We start from the raw sequence: 20,257 nt of genomic DNA on the forward strand, positions 1-20,257 counted from the left end.
TAATGACTCCCAAAGGCCCCAATTCCTAAGACTGTCACTTTGAGAGGGTAAGGTTTCAGCATGTGACTTTAGAGGGGACACAAACACAGTTCATAACACTATTCACATTCATTGATTCATGCAGGAATGAATGATAGGAGTTGGCAAACACCTGGATTGTATCAGTAATGGTTTTAAACCTAAATATGGGTTTCCCTAGTGGCTCAGTGGTAAAGAATATGCTTCCAATGCAAGAGATGCAGGTTTAATCCCTGGGTCGGGAAGATCCCCTGGAGAGGGAAATGGCAACCCACTCCAGTATTCTTGCCTGGGCAATCCCATGGACAGAGGAGCCTGGCAGGTTACCGGTATCGTAAAAGAGTCAGACATGACTGAGCAACTAAACAACAACATCCACGTGGAAATGAATAGTTTGGGGAATGTTCCTCAAGTTTTCTTCCAATAGGAATGCCTGACTTTGACAGACAAAGTATCTCCAGCACAATCAAGGCTTTTCAATAAAAAATTTTAATAGATATCATAAAGGATAACAGGTGTGATCCATATCAAAACCATAGAGGAGGAAAGATTCACAATAACTTAATCTTGGGAAACAGTGTCCATTAAAGTATTTGTATTTTCATATTAGTATTAAAGTAATCATAGAGCATGAATCTTAAGTTCTTCTTGAAAAATTGACATGAGACAGTATGACCCCATAGAAATATACAAGACTTAGTTGGGTGGGTTAATGAAAGGTCCATCACCTTCATCAGATTCTAAGAATCTCACAGTGATGAAAGAGAAATTTGTGTTTTGTGTGTGTATAGTTTTTATTCCCCAAAAATGTAACAGAATAAAGGGTGACTGGCATTATATTTTAAGATCAATGTTATAGAAGTCTACATAGCTTACAGTAGGAGGATGATAAAGGAGGTTTGTGTGGGATAATAAGCAAAGAGGAAGAGAAGCTATGTTATGTGGAATTTGAAAGAAACTGTCAGATCAGGGACTTCTAGTCTCTGGTGGTCTAGTGGTTGAGACTCTGCGCTTCCAATGCAGGGGGCACGGATTCAGTTCCTGGCCAGGGAACTAAGATCCCACATGCTGCACAATGAAGCCAAAAAAAAAAAAAAAAGAAAACCTCACCAAAAAATAAAGGTTCTAAAAAAAAGAAATTGTCAGAGGACATAGAAAAGATAGATGACATGTGTTTTGGGAACTTTATTGTGAAGAAAAGGGGAGAGGTAAAATGAATACTAGGCGTTGAATTAGAGATTTTCCATTATGCTCCTTTTAAATAGGAGAGATCTGGGTTTGAGCTGGTAAGAATGATCCATTTAAGAAAGCAAAATTGAAAATACAAAGTGGAGGGAAATAGTTGTGTTCAATTCCTGAGAGGATGATAGAGAATGGATTAGAACACAAATGCAGAAATTAGAAAGGAAGTAGAACAACTCTCAGTTACAACAGGATGAGAAGAGCAGAGGTGGATTTGGTTGGTCCTGGTAGATTTTGATGTTTTAATGCTAGGAAGAGTTGAGTTTTTGTCTGGTGGCTTCTACTGCCTCTGTAATCAGGAAAACATCTCCTGAGAATGAGGAGAGAAGAAAATGGAGGTTTGACTAGAGCAGAGCAAAGTTTAAAATATCTTGGTAGAGGATAAGAGTGTGGCATGATACCAGAAAACTGGCAAGTATACAGATTTACAAAAGTGAGGAAGAATTCAGAAACTACATATTGCTAAGGTTAACACTGATCCTCACCAAAACTCTGTATCAGATTATACAGCAAATGTTTGTAAGAACTTCTAAGGAAAGAAGAGTGTTTTCCACCAAGAGTGAGTCGAGGCAAACTGTTCTTATTTCCTTTTGTGTGAAGTTTTGGGGCTTGAAGATGAGGGGAATATTTATTCAGGAAATTATTTGGTAAAACCTAGTTGTCCTTGTGAACATGGCATCCATCAGAACGCAAAATTTTATCAAGAAATACCACTAGGGAGGAAACGGATCTGGGGAATCTAAGAGAATATCCATTTTAGCATTAATACAGTCCAGAGCATTAACGCTGACTCATTTCTCAGGGTTGTCGCATATGCCTTAAGATTAAAAAAAACAACAACTTTAAACCAACTGAATAATTAAGCTCTAGATAACAATGCAGTCGTTAAGCTTGAAATCTTGTGTTTCATATGTATAGCTTTCCGTGTATCTGAGACAAAAGCTCATGAGCACACATGGCTTAAGATTCAGATTCTTCCTACTGATATTGGTTAGGTTCTCACTGACCAATTTGTTTGATAATTTTTTTCTTTTTTTCAAGGAGAGTGACCTTAAAAGATCTAATAGATGACAGTGCTACCAAACTGACAAATTCATGTTCATGTGAACAAAAAATATCATATCTTAATATGTTGGGCAATTCAATGTTTTAAACATATGATTAGACATATTATATACAGTTTAAATAAGAAGAAACCATGGGTTTTGGTTAACCTCTAGCCAGATCACTCCTGGGCCATCATAGTATCTAAGTGCTCATGAGAGACTGGGTCACCTGAATGGTATTTCTAAAGGAAACACAAAATTAAATGACTAGAACTAGGACCATATTTTGACCAGTTGTTAAAAATGTCTGCCAAGGTTTAAGATGAACTCCTAGGGAAAAGTATTTAAAACAAAAACGAACAAAACCAAAAACCTCTTCCAGTCTTAAACTTTCCTGTTAGGATAGCTTTAAAATTGTGATGTATTCTGAATACATACAAATAGTCTGAATATACAGCTACTTTGATCTTTGAAATAAGTTGTTTCATTGCCATTTTACATTACAAGAGGCTAATTATTATTTAGCTTGTTGCCAGATGAACTGAACAGAGAAATATAAACACAAGAAAATAAATACCATGTTAAATAATGCTCTCAGTAAGTAAATACCACTACACTGTGTCTTCTTTTCAAAGCTGTGATATCTATTAATTACTTCCATAAAGCAAAATTTTAAAAAGCAGTCAAATATTTTCATTAAGTTGAATTACTCATCCTCAAGGGTGGATAATACTGGCTACAAGATAGAGGCGTGTCTTCTAGGGGGGTGGTGCTTTATGAGAAGTTTCCAAAATCCCACAAGTGAAGAATCACAGTATAATGCAGTTTAAAATATTATTAAGATTTCATGGACAAGGAAATGGCAACCCACTCCAATATTCTTGCCTGGAAAAGTCCATGGACAGAGGAGCCTGGAGGGCTGCAGTCCATAGGGTTACATGACTGAGCACGTATACATGAGAAGGGTGGAGGGAGATGGGTTGGTAGCAATAAACTGGTAGAAAAAAAAAATTCATTTTTCTCTAATTTCCTTGTATCCCATTAAATCTTACTTGCTTTTCAAAGGAAGAAGAGGGAAAGGACATGGAAGGACACCCTGTTGTGAATCCTGGTAGAGACGGTGCCACAAACCAGATTAGGAGAAAGGAACCCCAGATTCCTACCACAACAAATTACAACCGAGTGGGGACCAAATACAAGGAGGCCAAGCCTAACCGCTCCCCAGTAAGAGGAAGCGAGTTCTCCGGAAAGAGTGATATTCCCAGCACATCTTTGGATTCCACTTCCCAGCCAGTCACTGAATTAGACCCCAAAAAAGACGTTCCTTCGACTGCGCAGACTGTGACCCAGCCTCCCCCTCTCACTCTGGCAGGCACTTCAGCCTCTTCAAGCGACGGCTCTAAAACCATTCTCCGATTTCCACAGACGAACTTGCCCGGGACGGTGGAATATTCAGATGCAGTTTCTACGACGGAATCGCAGGAGGTATCTACTGATATCGGTGAGGAAGAGAGTTTATTGACCAGTTTCAAGCTCGATCCAGGAGCCGAGGATTCTTCCGGCGCCAGCCCCGCGACCTCCGCTGTGCCGTTCGTCTCCGAGCACACATCCCACGGCCATGTATTTCCTTCGGGAAATCCAGAGGCCGTCCCATACGATGTCTTTATCCCAGAATCTGCGAGAAATGCCTCAGAAGATTCAGCCTCCTCAGGGTCGGAAGACTCTCTCAAGGATCCTTCCGTTGATGGAAGTGTGTGGTTTCCCAGTACGACAGACGTGACGACACTGCCCGATGTCGGGTCAGGTAGAGAGAGCTTTCTGCAGACTGATTACACCGACGCGGACAGTGAATCTGCGAAGACAACAGAGTCCTCTCCTCCAGGCCCACTGCTGTCCCAGGGCCCCTCGGTCTCAGATGTGCGAATGCCGCAGTATTCTACCTTTGCGTCCTTCCCCACTGAGGTGACACCTCACGCTTTCACTCCCGCCTCCGGACAACACCATTCGGCCCCCACCGCCAACGTGGTACACGCGCAGACCACCCAACCAGTGTACAATGGTGAGGCACCTCTCCAACCTTCCTCCAGTAGTGAAGTCTTTCCTCTAGTCACCCCCTTGTTGCTTGACAACCAGACCCTCAACACTACCCCTGCTGCTTCAAGTAGTGATTGGGCCTTGCATGCTACGCCTGTATTTCCCAGTGTCGGTGTGTCATTCGAATCCATCCTGTCTTCCTATGATGGTGCGCCTTTGCTCCCATTTTCCTCCGCTTCCTCCAGTAGTGAATTGCTTCACCGTGTGTATACGATCTCTCAGATCCTTCCGCAAGTTACTGCAGCTCTTGAGAGCGATCGGGGGTCCCTGCATGTTTCTCTGACGGTGGCTGGGGGTGATTTGCTATTAGAGCCCAGCCTTGCTCCGTATTCTGATGCCATGTCGCATCAGATCTCTACGCGTGCTGCTTCGGAGACCTTGGAATTTGGTGCTAGCAAGCCTGCTGTCCTTTATCAAACGCTTATGTTCTCTCCAGCTGAAGCATCCAGCAGTGATGTCCTGATGCATGCACGTTCTTCAGGGCCTGAACCTTCTCATGCCTTAACTAATGAGGAGGGCTCCCAACACCTCTTCAGGGTTTCTGACAGTTCTGCGGTACCTGGGCATGATTATGCTCAGGGTTCCTTACCTAGCAGCCCTAGTCACCACCTACCGATGCCCGAGTCTCCCTTAGTAACCCCAAGCGCATCGTTGCTGCAGCCCACTCAGGGCCTCTCTGGTGACGGGGAGTGGTCTGGAGCCTCCTCTGATAGTGAATTTTTTGTGACTGACACAGACGGTCTGACAGCCCTTAACATGTCTTCACCCGTTTCTGTAGCTGAATTTACATATCCAACCTCTATCTCTGGTGACGATAACAAGCTACTTTCTAAAAGTAACAGAATACCCGGAGAGGAGACAGAACGGCACATTTCTTCTTTCAGTGACCTGGTTTACCCCTCTGAAAGCACAGTCATGCCTGACCTGTATGATCATGTAAATACATTGAATGCCTCTTTACAAGAATCCTCTGCTTCCACTTCTAGCCCAGAGGGCAGCCTCCCAGAGCTTCTTGCTTTTACTGCCACTAAGGTTTATGATCATGAGATTAGTCAAATTCCAGAAAATAACTTTCCGGTTCAGTCTTCACACGCTGTATCTCAAGCATTTGGTGACACTTCGCTTAAACCTGCGCTTAGTGCTCACTCAGAGCCAGCATCCTCTGACCCTACTTCTCGTGAAATGTTATCTCCTTCAACTCAGCTCTTAGTTTATGAGCCCTCAGCTTCTTTTAGTACTGAAGTATTGCTGCAACCTTCCTTTCAGGCTTCTGGTGTTGACTTGTTTCTTAAAACTGCTCTGCCATCTGTGCCTAGTGACCCAATAGTGGTTGAAACCTCCAAGATTGATCACGTTAGTTCTACAGTGTCACATCTCATGGCATCCAATGCCGCATCAAGGGAAAATACGCTGCACTCTCCATCTGTACCAATCTCTGATGTATCACCTACTCCTAATATGCACGCTGCTTCACTTCAAGTTTTAACCATTTCTTATGCAAGTGAGAAATATTCTGAACCACTTTTGCATAAAAGTGAAAGTTCCCACCAAACGGTACCTTCACTGTACAGTAATGATGAGTTGTTCCAAACTGCCAATTTGGAGCTTAACCAGGCCTTTCTTCCAGAAGGAAGGCATGCATTTGCTACTCCTGTTTTATCAGTTGCACCACCAGATACGCTTATAAATAAGCTTGTTTATTCTGATGAAGTCTTCACCTCCACCAAGGGCCCTGTCACCGATGAGGTATTGGCTGGTATTCCTACAGTTGTTTCTGATCCAGTTTTAACTGCTGATCCTTCTGTCTCTTTAGGAAATGTGTATGTTTCCATTTCAGCCATTTCTTCCAACAAGGATGGTTCTGTAACCACAACTACGTTGTTGTTTCCTTCTAGAACAACTTCTGAGCCAATTCAAAGTGCCCAATCTGATGCCAATTTGGTGGGTGGTGGTGACGATGGTGATATTGATGATTACGGTGATGATGATTATGATGACAGAGATAAAGATGGCTTATCTATCAATAGGTGTATGTCATGCTTCTCCTATAGAGAATCACAGGAAAAGGTAATGAATGACTCAGACACCCAGCAGAACAGTTCTGTGGATAAGAATAACCCAATCTCATATGCACTATCTGAGAATTCTGAAGAAGAAAATAAAATCACAGGTGTTATATCAGACGATCAGACTGATATGGACAGAAGTCCTGATAAATCACCACCAACAAATGTGCCACCCCGGAAGCGCAATGATGGAAAACAGGAAAATGATGTTCAGACTCACAATGCCCTGCTTCCTTCCGGCCCAGAATCTAAAGCCTGGGCAGTTCTTACAAGTGATGAAGAGAGTGGATCAGGGCAAGGTGCCTCAGATAGCCTTAATGATAACGAGACTTCCACAGATTTCAGTTTTCCTGATATTAATGAAAAAGATGGTAATGGGGTACTGGAAACAGGTGACTCAGAAATAACTCCTGGATCCCCACAGTCCTCAACACCAACTATTACTAGCAGGCATTCAGAAGTGTTCAACATTTCAGAGGCAGGTTAGTTATGGATCCAAGGGATAGACTGAGATGTGATGGCTTTCTGCCTCAAAAAAAAAAAGAAAAATCTTGGAAAGAGATATTTGATAAAATGGCCATAATTTTTAAAAGTCAGGATATTTATAAATCAGTTTACAAGTTTTAAAATTTGATTTTTTCATTATTTCAGAGAAATACTGAATGTGTTTTCATCCTTAGATTAACTCTCTCCAAAACAGTTAAGATAATTTCTATTGTCAATTTTTTCATATTCCACAAGATGCCTGTTACATGTGAGAGCAATTATGTGTACATAATACATTTTTAGTACACTGCTTTTTAAATAATAGATTGGAGTGTATTTTGGTTGATTTTAGTTTTAATTTTTATGCATATTCTAAATTACATTGCCAACTAAATCTATCAAATTACAAACTCTGATATAATATGACATATGCATCTCTCTCTGACCCACCCAGTGGAAAGGAATTAGATATTTTGGACATCTACGTCAGATTGTGGGCTTTAGAAAAAAATTCTATTGCTAAGTTTTGAAAGTTTAATGGCAAGATTTTTTTTTTAAGATTTAAATTTTTTAAGAATGTCTCTTTGATTACCTTAATGTTGCCTAAAGAGGGCAGTGTGAACTAACAAAATACCTTCTACTTTATACTTGTTACATACCTTTCTAAGAAGTTAGATAATGGCCATTAATATGCATAATATATATAGGTATTGTATGACAAGGTGTACAACACAAGAACATTTTCTGTAGAAATGCATTTCATTTGTTAATGTATTTTATGTAAACTAATTTATAGCCAGATGTTTCTTCCAGCAGATTGCTTGCAGCGTATATAATACAGATGTTTGCTTTAGATGCCAGTGGGGGGTGGAGGGGCGCGGTGCGGAGAGGGGAAATTCAATGCTATTAAGAATATGAAATACTAGATAATTTCATTGCCTTGATCTTAAGTTTTATAATTTGCTTTTACTACACTTTAAGGCATATTTTTAAATGAACAGTGAAAAATATTTAAATCTCAACAGTGAGTCAAAAGATAAAGTAACATCTTGCACTCTTATTGTGTAAAAGTAGGTATTTAAAATCCAGAACATAGATACCAATCTTATTAGGATAGTTTTCCTCTTTGTCATTTCCTTTCCTTGAATGAGTTATGTACTTTTCCTTCAGTACAGAAGAAATTAAAAGTGTGTACATTTTGATAGAGAAGTGTTTCTACATTCTGACTTGATACCTACTTAACATTGCATTCTAGTTTTCAACACCTAAACTCTGTTATGTGAAAATAAGTAATGAATTCATGGGTCACCATATTCATTAGTATTGCCTTATATATGAATTATTATCTGGGTTCAATTATAGTTCTTTTGGTTTTTCATTTTTATTAGATTGATTTAAAAAGAAAACATCAGGAATGTATCCATTTTTCTATCTTTTTATATAGTGACATCATCTATATGTTATTTGCTAGATTATTCTGTTATGGAAAGACTATATACTGTAAAATGTCAAACCTGGAATTACTGACTAAAATTACTGCATTTTCTCTTCAATGCACTAATTAGATTTATTTAAGATGTTTTCCTACTGATGAGGAGAAAACAATATGAATATAACATCTAACAGCATCAAGTAATATAATTGATGACATAAATAAGATCATATAGGGGAAAATTCTTGCCTGTTTTTAAAACATATCTAAAAAATCATATGTAGTCTGTCTTATCCAATAATTGAAAATGCCTCTATATCAAACGCATATAGACTAATTCTGAAACTTACCATTTTATTACCTGTTTTTAGAATGGAGAATAATTTATAAGATATGCTTCTCAAAATAATATAGATAAGACAGATATTAGTACCTGCAACTTATGAATGCATAGACTGAGTCCTAAAGATACTAGATTGCTTGATCTAGATCACACAGGAAGTTAATAAAAAAACTGAGACTGGAAACGTGTCATTGCTGTCTGTCTCTTAGAGACTACATTTTCATGATTGAGAACAATGGAATATATACAAATATATATAATGCTTAATTTGTAAACCAATATTATTCTTATTTCTTTATTTCCTAATCATTAGCACATTCTTGCCTTATCATTTAGGTAACTCATATATACTACAGAGCCATATCCAAACATATTTTAGTGTCAACTAATGAATATAAAAAGCAGTATAACTAGTTGCTCTTCATTATAGTATACAAAGCAGCCAGTTGATTGTTTTTACTTTCATGTGGTATCTCATATAAAATATTTAGGTTTCATTATATGAAATTATCTTGGTTTTATCATTCTAATTCCCTAATTAAAAGGTTTGTTTTAAAATCAGAAGTCTACATACAAGACTCTGTGTGTGCATGTGTGTGTATGATGCATGTATATAGTATGCATGATATATGTATATTGTAATTTGTTACGTATTTTATGTGTTCTATATCTGACATATGTATCACATATTTGATCAGACATATATATATATATGTATGTACATACATCTATATAAATGAGATATGTACGCATCTAAATACATATATATATATATATATATACACATACAGCTATGTGCCTACTGCAATGAGTATTTGTGGTTGTTGAAGACTAGTGAAATTATATAAACTCACTTTGTATGTCAGTTAATGTACATCATTGGTTCTTAAACTTTAATATGGATCAAAATCACCCAGAGGGCTTGTTAAAACATCGGTTGCTGGGTTTTACCCACAGTTTCTTTTTCAGTAGATTTGGGATGGTTGGAGAAGGGCCCCAAATATACATTTCTAACAAGTTTCAGGTGATGCCAATGCCACTCTTCTGGGGGACCTACTTCAAGAATGAAATAGATAATAATACTAACCTTCATTTGTAATTTCTAGGTACCAGAGACTTTGCTAAGTGGATTATTTCCTTTATTAACCACAAACTTTCTATTGTAACAATAGAAAAAAAATGGGAAGACAATTGTGTATAAAATAAAATGCTTTCCTAAATTTCATAAAGCAATACCAGTGCATTCAAACTCAGATTATTTAGGCTTCTGAATGAGTCTCCCCACAGTAGGTAATGACCAGAGTGTATGATTAATGTAATAGAAGGCAAAGTTTAGCCCTCTCTCATAAGAATATTGACTACAGCTCAAGAATCAGTTGACTTACAATATTCCCACTTTTTATACAGTTTCATTATTTCCAGTCACAACTTTGAATTCCATTTTTTTCTCACAAGTGCTTCTGTAATTATAAAAATACACATTTTGGAATATTTGGTTGCCACTTATAATCCTTTGATACATTTCCTATATGTTGATTAAATTCTTGACCCTTTCTGCATCACTTCTCTTTACAGAAGGAATCTATCGTTTTAACTCTCAAGTTCTCTCCAGTTAGACGTATTTCAGTACTCTATTTATGAATCTGTGACTGTCAAATTTATCCTCAGATATTTTCCATTAAATTGATAGTATTTTCAATTAAGTTAATTCCCATTGTCTATCACTAAGAGTAAGGTACTTAGTATACCAAGGTACTTTTATACCAAATGTACCATATATGTTGGAAGCAAGGTAGACACTGATGAGGAACTTAGTTACTCCAGAGATCCTACAGATGGACAAGATAAGGACTGTTACTTTTGTAGCAGTGTCAGCTTGTTGTAGCATCCTGTTAGGGTTCTGATGTACAATCATCTTGGTTTCCCACTGCACACACATCAGAGTAGAAGGGAGGAATTGCGACTGGTCACTGACACTCTCAAGTTTTGAAACCTTTTTTTAACAACTTAGGAAGATAGCTTTGGTTGCAGTAATTTTGAAAGTTCTAGAACAAAAATGTACCTGATTTGTCACAAAAAAAATAGTTATTTGCTATCTTCTGAAATAGCCCAAGGACAGAATTTAGACTTTTTCATAATTTACACTTGGTATTTAAAAAGAATGTCTTAGATCTGTGCATTCCTTCAATTCACATGCAAAGGTATTTTTATTTTTGATAGAGAAAAACAGTTGGCAAGAAGGGAAGTCAAAATGTCAAAATTTTAAATAGTTTGCTGGACTGAAGGGTTATCTTAATGTAAGAAGAGTTATCCTAAGAGTCTCTCTTTATGAAATTATTAATTGCTCCTAATTATTTACCTAACTGTGGGATGAAAAGTATTTCCACTACAATTCATTTTGGGAAATCAAGATTATATATGATGATTCAGTAAGTAGCATTGTTTTTCTGGATCATTTTTATTAAAAACTGAATAGTTTTTAATACTTTAGTTTCCCTTTTCACAAACTTTTCAAGGCAATATTATGCTTCCTGGTTACCAGTCTTTGTTGGATATTATAGTTGCTCATCTCTGATAGCCTGACTTACTTTTTTTCTCTTTTTCTACGAGTTCGTTTGTTTCTGAAGTATAATTGATCTATAATACCATGTTAGTCGTTGTTCTACAGCATAGCGATTCGATACTTCTGAACATTTCAAATTGATCACCACAATTAGTCTCTTACCATAAAGATATTGCATAATTATTGACTAAATTCCCCACACTGTATATTTCACACCTATGACTCATTTATTTTGCAACTGCCTTACTTTTTAAGCTTTGGGTCAGAGAAATTTTAAAGGTAAGCAACAGCAAGAAGATTGCAGTTATTCGGTTGAAAAATGTTGTGCTTTTTCCTCAAGCTTAAATACCAATTTTCTCAATTTTCTCCGACTACAGAGGCCAGTAATAGTAGCCATGAGTCTCGTATTGGTCTAGCTGAGGGGCTGGAATCCGAGAAGAAGGCAGTTATACCCCTTGTGATCGTGTCGGCCCTGACTTTTATCTGTCTAGTGGTTCTTGTGGGTATTCTCATCTACTGGAGGTAAGTTGAATGTTTTGGATGTGTATTTCATAGAGCTCAGATTTTACCTTTGTTTTATCTGAATGTTCTTCAAAACATATTCAAAATTCACTTTACTTGAGAGCTACCACTAATTTATCCAGGTAACTTTGAGTAAGAAGAATTTGTGAATCCAAAGACATAATACTAAAAGATCTGACTGTTCTTCACACTTTTGTCAAACAATTAAAGGTAAAATGGAGGAACTTTGACTTCAGTTAATATTTAATACAGTATTTTGACAGTTTTACTTTCATGTAATCTAATGAACATTCTGATGTTACCATAGCATCTAAGGTTCTCAGTTAAATGCTTGAGCTTTTATAACTTTGCTGCTGCTGCTGCTAAGTCACTTCAGTCGTGTCCAACTCTGTGTGACCCCATAGACGGAAGCCCACCAGGCTCCCCCATCCCTGGGATTCTCCAAGCAGGAACACTGGAGTGGGTTGCCATTTCCTTCTCCAATGTGTGAAAGTGAAAAGTGAAAGTGAAGTTGCTCAGTCGTGTCCGACCCTTTTGGAAAACATGGTTTTTGATATAGTGAAAAATATTTTTATAGCAGTGGATTTTGTACAAGCTACATATAAACTGCAAGCTAATACAAAAAAATGATAACATACACGAAAGTACAAATCAAGCATTAAAATAGAATACAATTTGAAGATAAAGTAAATTACTATATTAAGAGGAGTGGGATTTTAAAATTCATTATTGTTTGCCTTGAGGATGAGATATAGCTTCATTCTTATCAATAACCTATTGAAACTTTTAAAAGGCAAGGAATATTGCACCTATCATAAGCTTCTGATCCTACAGCAAATAGAACACAGTGCAAATTTATGTTTACTATGGAGAAAGAAATGGCAACCCACTCCAGTGTTCTTGCCTGGAGAATCCCAGGGACGGGGGAGCCTGGTGGGCTGCCATCTATGGGGTCGCACAGAGTCGGACACGACTGAAGCAACTTAGCAGCAGCAGCAGCAGGGATGTAATATAAATCAGTATAACTGCTATAACCGTGTCTGTTGGAAAGCAAGGACTTTATGATGATATAAGGAAACCTATCTAAACCAAAAAAGGACAAAACTTAGTACTTTATCCTTTTGTTTTATTTTTTTTAATTTTTATTGGAGGCTAATTATTTTACAATATTATATTGGTTGGTTTTGCCGTACATTGACATGAATCTGCCCCGGGTGTACATGAGTTCCCCCTCCCGAACCTCCCTCCCACTTCCCTCCTCCCCTTATCCTCCCTCTGGGTCATCCCCGCATACCAGCCCCGAGCGTCCTGTAACATGTATCGACCCTGAACTGGCGATTCATTTCACATATGATAATATACATGTTTCAATGCAATTCTCCCAAACCATCCCACCCTCACCCTCTCCCACAGAGTCCCAAAGATTGTTTTATACGTCTGTGTCTCTTTTGCTGTCTCGTATACAGGGTTATCATTTGCATCTTTCTAAATTCCATATATATGCGTTAGTATATTGTATTGGTGTTTTTCTTTCTGGCTTACTTCACTCTATATAATAGGCTCTAGTTTCATCCACCTCATTAGAATTGGTTCAAATGCATTCTTTTTAATGGCTGAGTAATACTCCATTGTGTATATGTACCAAAGCTTTCTTATCCATTCGCTATCCTTTTGTTTTAAAAGAGAGTTTTGTTCAGAAGATTTATACTCCATTTCCTTTTGTTTAGCAACATCTGTCTATAAGTTTATCATCACCACTCTTTGTGTTATTCCAAAGTATCTTTTCTCAGTTTATTAAAAAATATTTAGTATTTTTATTGGCTATTTCCCATGTGCTCAGTATTGTGTGAAATACTGTGAAAGCACATAAAAAAAGGAGTGAATGGAGAGTCACCACTGTCAAGTTGATTATGCTTATTGAAGAGAAAGTTTTCCGTGCAAAATGTGTAAAATATTACACAGAAGTGTATGCAGCTGAAATCTCCTAATGCTAAGAGGAGTCAGAGAAAAAAGGAGCTTGATGGGCCAGAATGGGCAGCATAAATGAGAAATACCGAGCTTGAGCTGGATAGGACTCACAAAGAGGAACTGAAGGAGAAGGGTATTCCAGGCAGGGTCCCCACAGGTAGGAAGACTAGAAAGGAGGGATGAGCTGTGTGTGTGTCTGAGACTGTGGGGTTGGATCATCTAGCTGCGGGTGGTTGTATATTGGTTGACTAAGGTAGACTATTTCCATGAGCAGCCATATTTCATATCTGACTTCTTTTACAGAACAGAGTAGACTCCAGACTATAGAGAACAGATCATGCTTTTGTTATCGTGAATGGATTAGGAGTCTGTTGTGTCCATAACATCATGCAAACAAAACTGCTTTCTTTAATGATTCCTGTAATCACCAATGCCTCTTTTGATAGAAGATTTCATGTTTAGCAGAATACCACCAGCACAGTACCTAATGCATAAATGTTTGCTCAGCAAGAATTCATATTGCTTTTCTTCCTACTCCCCATGGGACTTGTTGGCCAGACTTCTTTCCAACATTGATGTCATGTTTGTTCAGATTACTTTTTTATATCTAAGCTAATTTTCCCTGCCAAGTCAGTTTTTGAAGTTAATGGGAATTGAAGTTAGACAAACATAAAATAGGGTGGGAAATGGGATCATATTCTACTTCATAGTAAATAGCATTAGAATAAATTTCAGTTAAAGTGTTAGATAGTTTATAGTTAAAAGGTTGAAGTAATTAATATGAGTTTTTTAATCTGTTACTTAATATTCCAAGTTTATTTTCTACAAAATTGAAAATCAGTGCCTTATTTAATATGATTTGAGATTTTATGGTAAAGTCAAGTATGGAGTCGTTTATATCTTCTGTTATTAGTAGGCCATTCCATCTGTACTTATGTGGATTAAAAAGATGAAATTATTCCCTGGTGGCTCAGAGGTTAAAGCGTCTGCTTCCAATGCGGGAGACCCGGGTTCGATCCCTAGGTCGGGAAGATCCCTTGGAGAAGGAAATGGTAACCCACTCCGGTATTCTTGCCTGGAGAATCCCATGGACGGAGAAGCCTGGTAGGCTACAGTCCACGGGGTCGCAAAGAGTCAGACACGACTGAGCGACGGAACAGAAAATACTAATTTGACCTTCGTCCATGCAATTTTTCTCTTTTCCTTACAAATAACACTTATATAATTTGAGTACAGAGTGTTAGTTTAAAATATGAACAGTCTTAGAGTTTTATGTATATATTTTATATCTAACAATCAAATGTCCTGATAAAATTTGTTACTCTTACTTATCCATTTACAAATTTAACATAACTGTCCAACTCACAGCCATTTGAAGTTAATTCACTCCCAAATGTAACTTTTTAAATCAGTGAGAGGAATACACTAGGAGTACTATTTGCTAAACTACAAAATGAAAATGGTAGTGCATTCTTCATGGTTTGTCTGAATTATTCACATTCTAGGATAGCTGTATTTCTGAGCCACATGATTTCATTCACTAATATGAAAACATTTTAGACCTTTATGCAAACTATAGCCTGTAGAAAGGTTTAAAAATCAAATGACATACCAACAAGAGTCCTAATATTAGTAGTAACATTGTCCTTATAAGTTTTTCCAGTTTAAATATTAAAACACTTTTCTAACCTAATTCTTTAGGAGAAAAAATAATCACAAAAGGTATGATAAATCCTCTCTTTTGCCTAATTTACCTAACTCAAAGTGATCTCTTATGTTTCATATAAACCTTAAGAGAAAGCATGCCATAGCAGGAAGACACAACAAATCAGAGGTGATAAAATCTGAGACTCTTTTTCAGTTCTGCCCAACATTTATTATATGGCTTTGGGCAAGTCACTCACCCATCTAGGAATTAGTGTCCTCTTTACTATTTAGGGGAGAGATCATCTTTCAGATTGGAGCCAGACTTTCTTCAGGGTTCTGTGGTGAATACAGCATAATGAATATTGTTTCATATTTGTGTAAGGATCCAAAAACTGGAATAATAATTATACATTTCTAGCTTTTAATTCCAAGTACTGTGATGAAAAGGTGTAAATTAAATAATCAGATTAACATTGATTGATAGGACCTATGTCTACAAGTTTAAAACACTCATCACTTTTTTCTTCATGTCTGAGTGATAATTAGCAGGAGACATAGTTATCAACACTTAGCACATAGACGTGAAGACACTCACTGCTGATACAGAACAGATGGACCATAGATACCAAGTCTTGTCATCCATTAAATAATATGCCTTGAAATTATTTTCCAGATGTTTTAAGGTATAATTTACATGAGCCAAATCATAAGTTTCCAAGACACAAAATTATTTCCATAAAAATAGCTTCAAAAAGTTCTCTTTAAAGATGACAAAGAGGAAATTTTGGAGAGTTTTTTAATAGAATCTAAAAAATACCAAAAATGTGTTCAAATAAACAGCACTCCATCAAAAGCAATATAGAACAGAGTTTTCCATAGGCACCCTTGTTCTGACTGGGAAGAGTAGGAAGAGAAGCAATATAATTTTTCTCTTGATATTAAATTTAAATTTGTGGGTCATTGGTAGCTACCATCCAGAATGGAGGACTCCCAGTGCCATGCTACCTTTTATGTAGAACGTCACTTCCTCAGTAAGACTGTACCATAAAGGGTTCCTAAGCCGCATACAGATGCTCTTCATCCAGAATAAATCCTGTACTATTTTAATTTTAATTGTTTCCTACTTTTGAGCTTATTGGTATGATTTATAAGATTCTTTTGTTACCTGTTAATGCAAGTAACATTACTGGACCACTTGTTTTCTAAAACCAAAAAATATTTGATTACATAGCTGAAAATAAGAGCTGGTATTTACTACAAGGGATATTAGCAACATCTTAAACCTTGGTACTGATATGTCTTAATTTGCCTTTTCCTATTGTAGGAGATGTTGCCTTCTTCCCATTCTCTCAGACACATCCTCTGTCTAGGCATCTATCCATCCATCCACCCATCAATCCATCTTTCTCTAGCTGTATATTCTACCTCTTCCTCCCAAATGTTTTGAAATTTTAAGTTAATCTCATTTGAGGCTCCAGTAGGCAAGATAGCCTAGGATGCAGCTGTATACATTATGGTTGGTGGAATTCTACTGGAAATTCTACTGGAAGTCCATCTAATCATTCAACATTTAATACCTATTGCACTCCTGGCATTGTATTTAAAATTGGGTTTATATAAATCAAAAGACATGGCCCCATCTTTAAAGTATATATAATGTCTATAAGTATATATATATGTATATATATATACTTTAAAGATGGGGCCATATACTTTAATATACATGTATATATATATATGTATATCTTTTGATATATATATATATATATAAAATGAGGATAAAGGCCCAAAACAAATATACTACAAAATGATTACTTTTACCACCAATTAATTAAAATATTTAAAATAAATTGAAGGTCATTCTTGGATTAATTAAGCATATTTTTCAAAGCAATCTTTTTAAACAAGAGTGTGAACGGACGTTAGTGTTCATTATAATAGAAACAGAAACTGAAGTGCAAGAATCTGCTTAAGAAATGAGAGGCTTTTTCACAGAGAAGATGCCACTGAGCTGTCTTTTGAAAGGAAATATTTGCATGGCACATTAGTGACGGAGGCATTTTGGTCAGAAGAAGAACCATGTTTAAAGCAGGGAGAAGAAATAACTGAGTTGGAGCAGGCAAGACATGTTCAATGATCTACAACATGTTTGTGTTATTGAACATAAACTTCAAGGAGAAAAGTCAAAAAAGGTTTGGACCACAGATAGGTAGGGTTTAGGTATTTAAAGATTTGGATACTACAATCTAAAAATCTGTAAGGTACAGAAATAAAGCCAATATGTCAAAGTAAAAGGGAGATAGGTTTGAGGTTCACTATAAGAAAAATACCAACAGTAAGAGGCGTTACACTGGAACAGGAGGGTCTCCTCTTTGGGTACCATTTGGAGATACTTACAAGGGATTGATTTTCTGGTTAGTGTAAGAAATGTGTAGTAGCTAAAGATGATTCATAGAGAAGTAAACTTCTTGTCACTGAAGGATTCACACTGAATCCTTTTTATATGTCAGAGATGCTGGGGGAAGGACTGTGGTATTAGCTGTGATATTGCACTAGGTCCCTTAAAGTATTAAATACTTTACAACTTTAAGATTCATTGAAAAATAAAGAAAAGCCCTTTCAGCTGGCTTTTGTAACCATATTTTAAAGGAATCAAAGAGATTTTTAATTCTGTGATCTTAAAAGTAAGTATCAAATCCAGTGTCTCCCTATCAGTGGGACAGAAGATACTACATCTGTGGTTGCACAGATGACCCACACTTTCCTGAAGTTTCTGCTCCAGTCTTGCTCCAGTCTGGTGTCAGTTCTGCTCAGATGTGGACTTTAATAGAAAAGAACCTTTATCTTGAGACCAGTGGCCCTCCTCTTTCCCATTTCTCATTACTCTGCCAGGCCATTTCCGCTTTCCAGAATATGAGCCTTGCTTGGGGTCCCTTTGCCCCACATCGTAGTTGATGGTCCGTGCACTTGTCTTCCTCCTACATCACCTCTTCTCCGTTGAAGACATTCGTGTGTTCTGTCAATTATCTATACTCTCACAGGTTTGCTTATGATTATACTATCACAGCAGGTAGCTATTTTTTTTTTTTGCTGTGCCCATCATTACCTTTGGATTTGTTTTTAAACTTGTGACATTAGAGTTATAAATAAACTATATAATTTTGTACTATTGATACCTATGGCAGTGAATTCATTGAACAAATATTCCAGGGCACTTATAACATGCCAGACATTATTATGAGGACTAACACTATATTAAGACCGAGTATCTTGCCTTTTGTTGGGCTTCACAGGTTGCTCAGTGGTAAAGAATCTGCCTGCCAGTGCAGGAGACACAGGAGATGTGGCTTCAGTCCTTGGGTCAGGAAGATCCCCTGGAGAAGGAAATGGCAAACCACTCCAGTATTCTTGCCTGGAAAATTCCATGAACAGAGGAGCCTGGTGGGCCACAGGCCATTGGGCTGCAAAGAGTCAGACACGACTGAGCACGCACATGCATCTTTGCTTTTTGGGGACTTACATTCTGGTGAGGGAGGACCAACTAAAATTATGGAAGATGAATAAACAAATATATAAATAAAGTATTTCAGAGAGTGATAAGTGCCATAAAGCAAACAAAAAGGGGGCAGAATAGTGGCTTACCCAGAGGGGCTTGTAGTTTTATTAACAGCTTAGGCGGCCAGAGAAGGACTCTCAGAGGAAATGGCATTTGAGCCAATGTGTAAATGATGGGAAAGAGGCAAGTGGCCAGAGGGAACACCAAGAACCACGGCCCTGGGATAATATTGCAGGACTTCTTGGAAGGAGAAAGGGATGACCAGTGAGTTAGAGCCTAGTGGTTGCAGAAGAAGTAACAAGAGATGAGACTGCTGGTGGGGGTATGGAGGGGGAACCAAGTCACAGAGGGTCTAACCGCCCTTGCTGAAATAATGGAATATCATTCTTATTCCAGTGGGAAACCACTGACGAATTTTATGCAGGGAACTGGTTACTGAAAGAAAATATCACAATTGAAGTGTGTCATGTAAGAACAAATGTAAGAATAAATACCTTGTTGCTTAGATTTTTCAAATGAAAAACGAGATTGGCATTTTCACTCAAACAGATCTTTCCATTTAAACTTAACCACTCATGAGTAATGCTTCAAATAAATTAAATGACCCACATCAGAGAGTGTCATTAGCAGTTTTAATTATCTGCATTTTTTAATTAACGATAGTTTGCATTAGTTTACAGCAGCAGTTGGTTCTTTGCTCTTCTCGATAGTTTGCATGAGCTCTTGCCAGATGTTACTCTTATTATCTAAATGAAAATAGACTCAGGTGACCTTGTAGGTCATAGTTGGGGTTGATTCCAAATATATTCATTCTCAAAACCTCATCAAGGCTAGCATCTGTTGGAAAGAAAATCACCCCTGTTTTTGGTTACATGCTCATTATTTCTTCACTTCGTTTTGTCGTTACGACATTGTCACACTTGTAATATAAAACTGTCTTTTTTCCTCAAAATGTTACCATAGTGGAAATTCGCTTCTACCTGGTCATTACTTGCTGCCTTTTGCTAGCAGCTGAATAGCCTCATAACGGCATGGTCCTTTAAATATTGACTGAAACATAGCTTTGGATAGGCTATCTTTTCCACTCTGATCCTGTCCAAAGTGGCAGGACATCCTGGTATACAGCAACAGTAGAAGAGTAGCTAGGGTATTGAGGTATCCTACTCCTTGGCACCAACTGCAAGTTCAAGTGTTACCTTTGCTTATAGCATGTCTGATACCTGCTTGCTCTTCTGCATCTGGTACAGGTAAAACAGATAAATTTGGAGGCTGTA

At 37.4% G+C, this 20,257-nt stretch overlaps 1 protein-coding gene across 3 annotated transcripts in view; it reads left to right on the forward strand.

The window, feature by feature from the left end:
- Positions 1–20,257, forward strand: part of PTPRZ1 (protein tyrosine phosphatase receptor type Z1) — a 200,944-nt gene that overhangs the window by 144,241 nt on the left and 36,446 nt on the right. For 2 of the 3 annotated variants that reach the window (XM_055421178.2, XM_055421179.2), the window contains exons 12-13: positions 3,372–4,365; positions 11,668–11,812. In XM_055421178.2, the coding sequence (XP_055277153.2) occupies positions 3,372–4,365; positions 11,668–11,812 (1,139 nt within the window). Of the gene's footprint in view, positions 1–3,371; positions 7,399–11,667; positions 11,813–20,257 lie in introns of those variants that run through there. The other variant, XM_088834645.1, reaches the window with a different exon arrangement.

This window comes from Moschus berezovskii, chromosome 3 (genome assembly GCF_049115385.1).
Source record: "Moschus berezovskii isolate FMDL1 chromosome 3, NW_MosBer_1.0, whole genome shotgun sequence".
Classification (NCBI taxonomy): Eukaryota; Metazoa; Chordata; class Mammalia; order Artiodactyla; family Moschidae; genus Moschus; species Moschus berezovskii.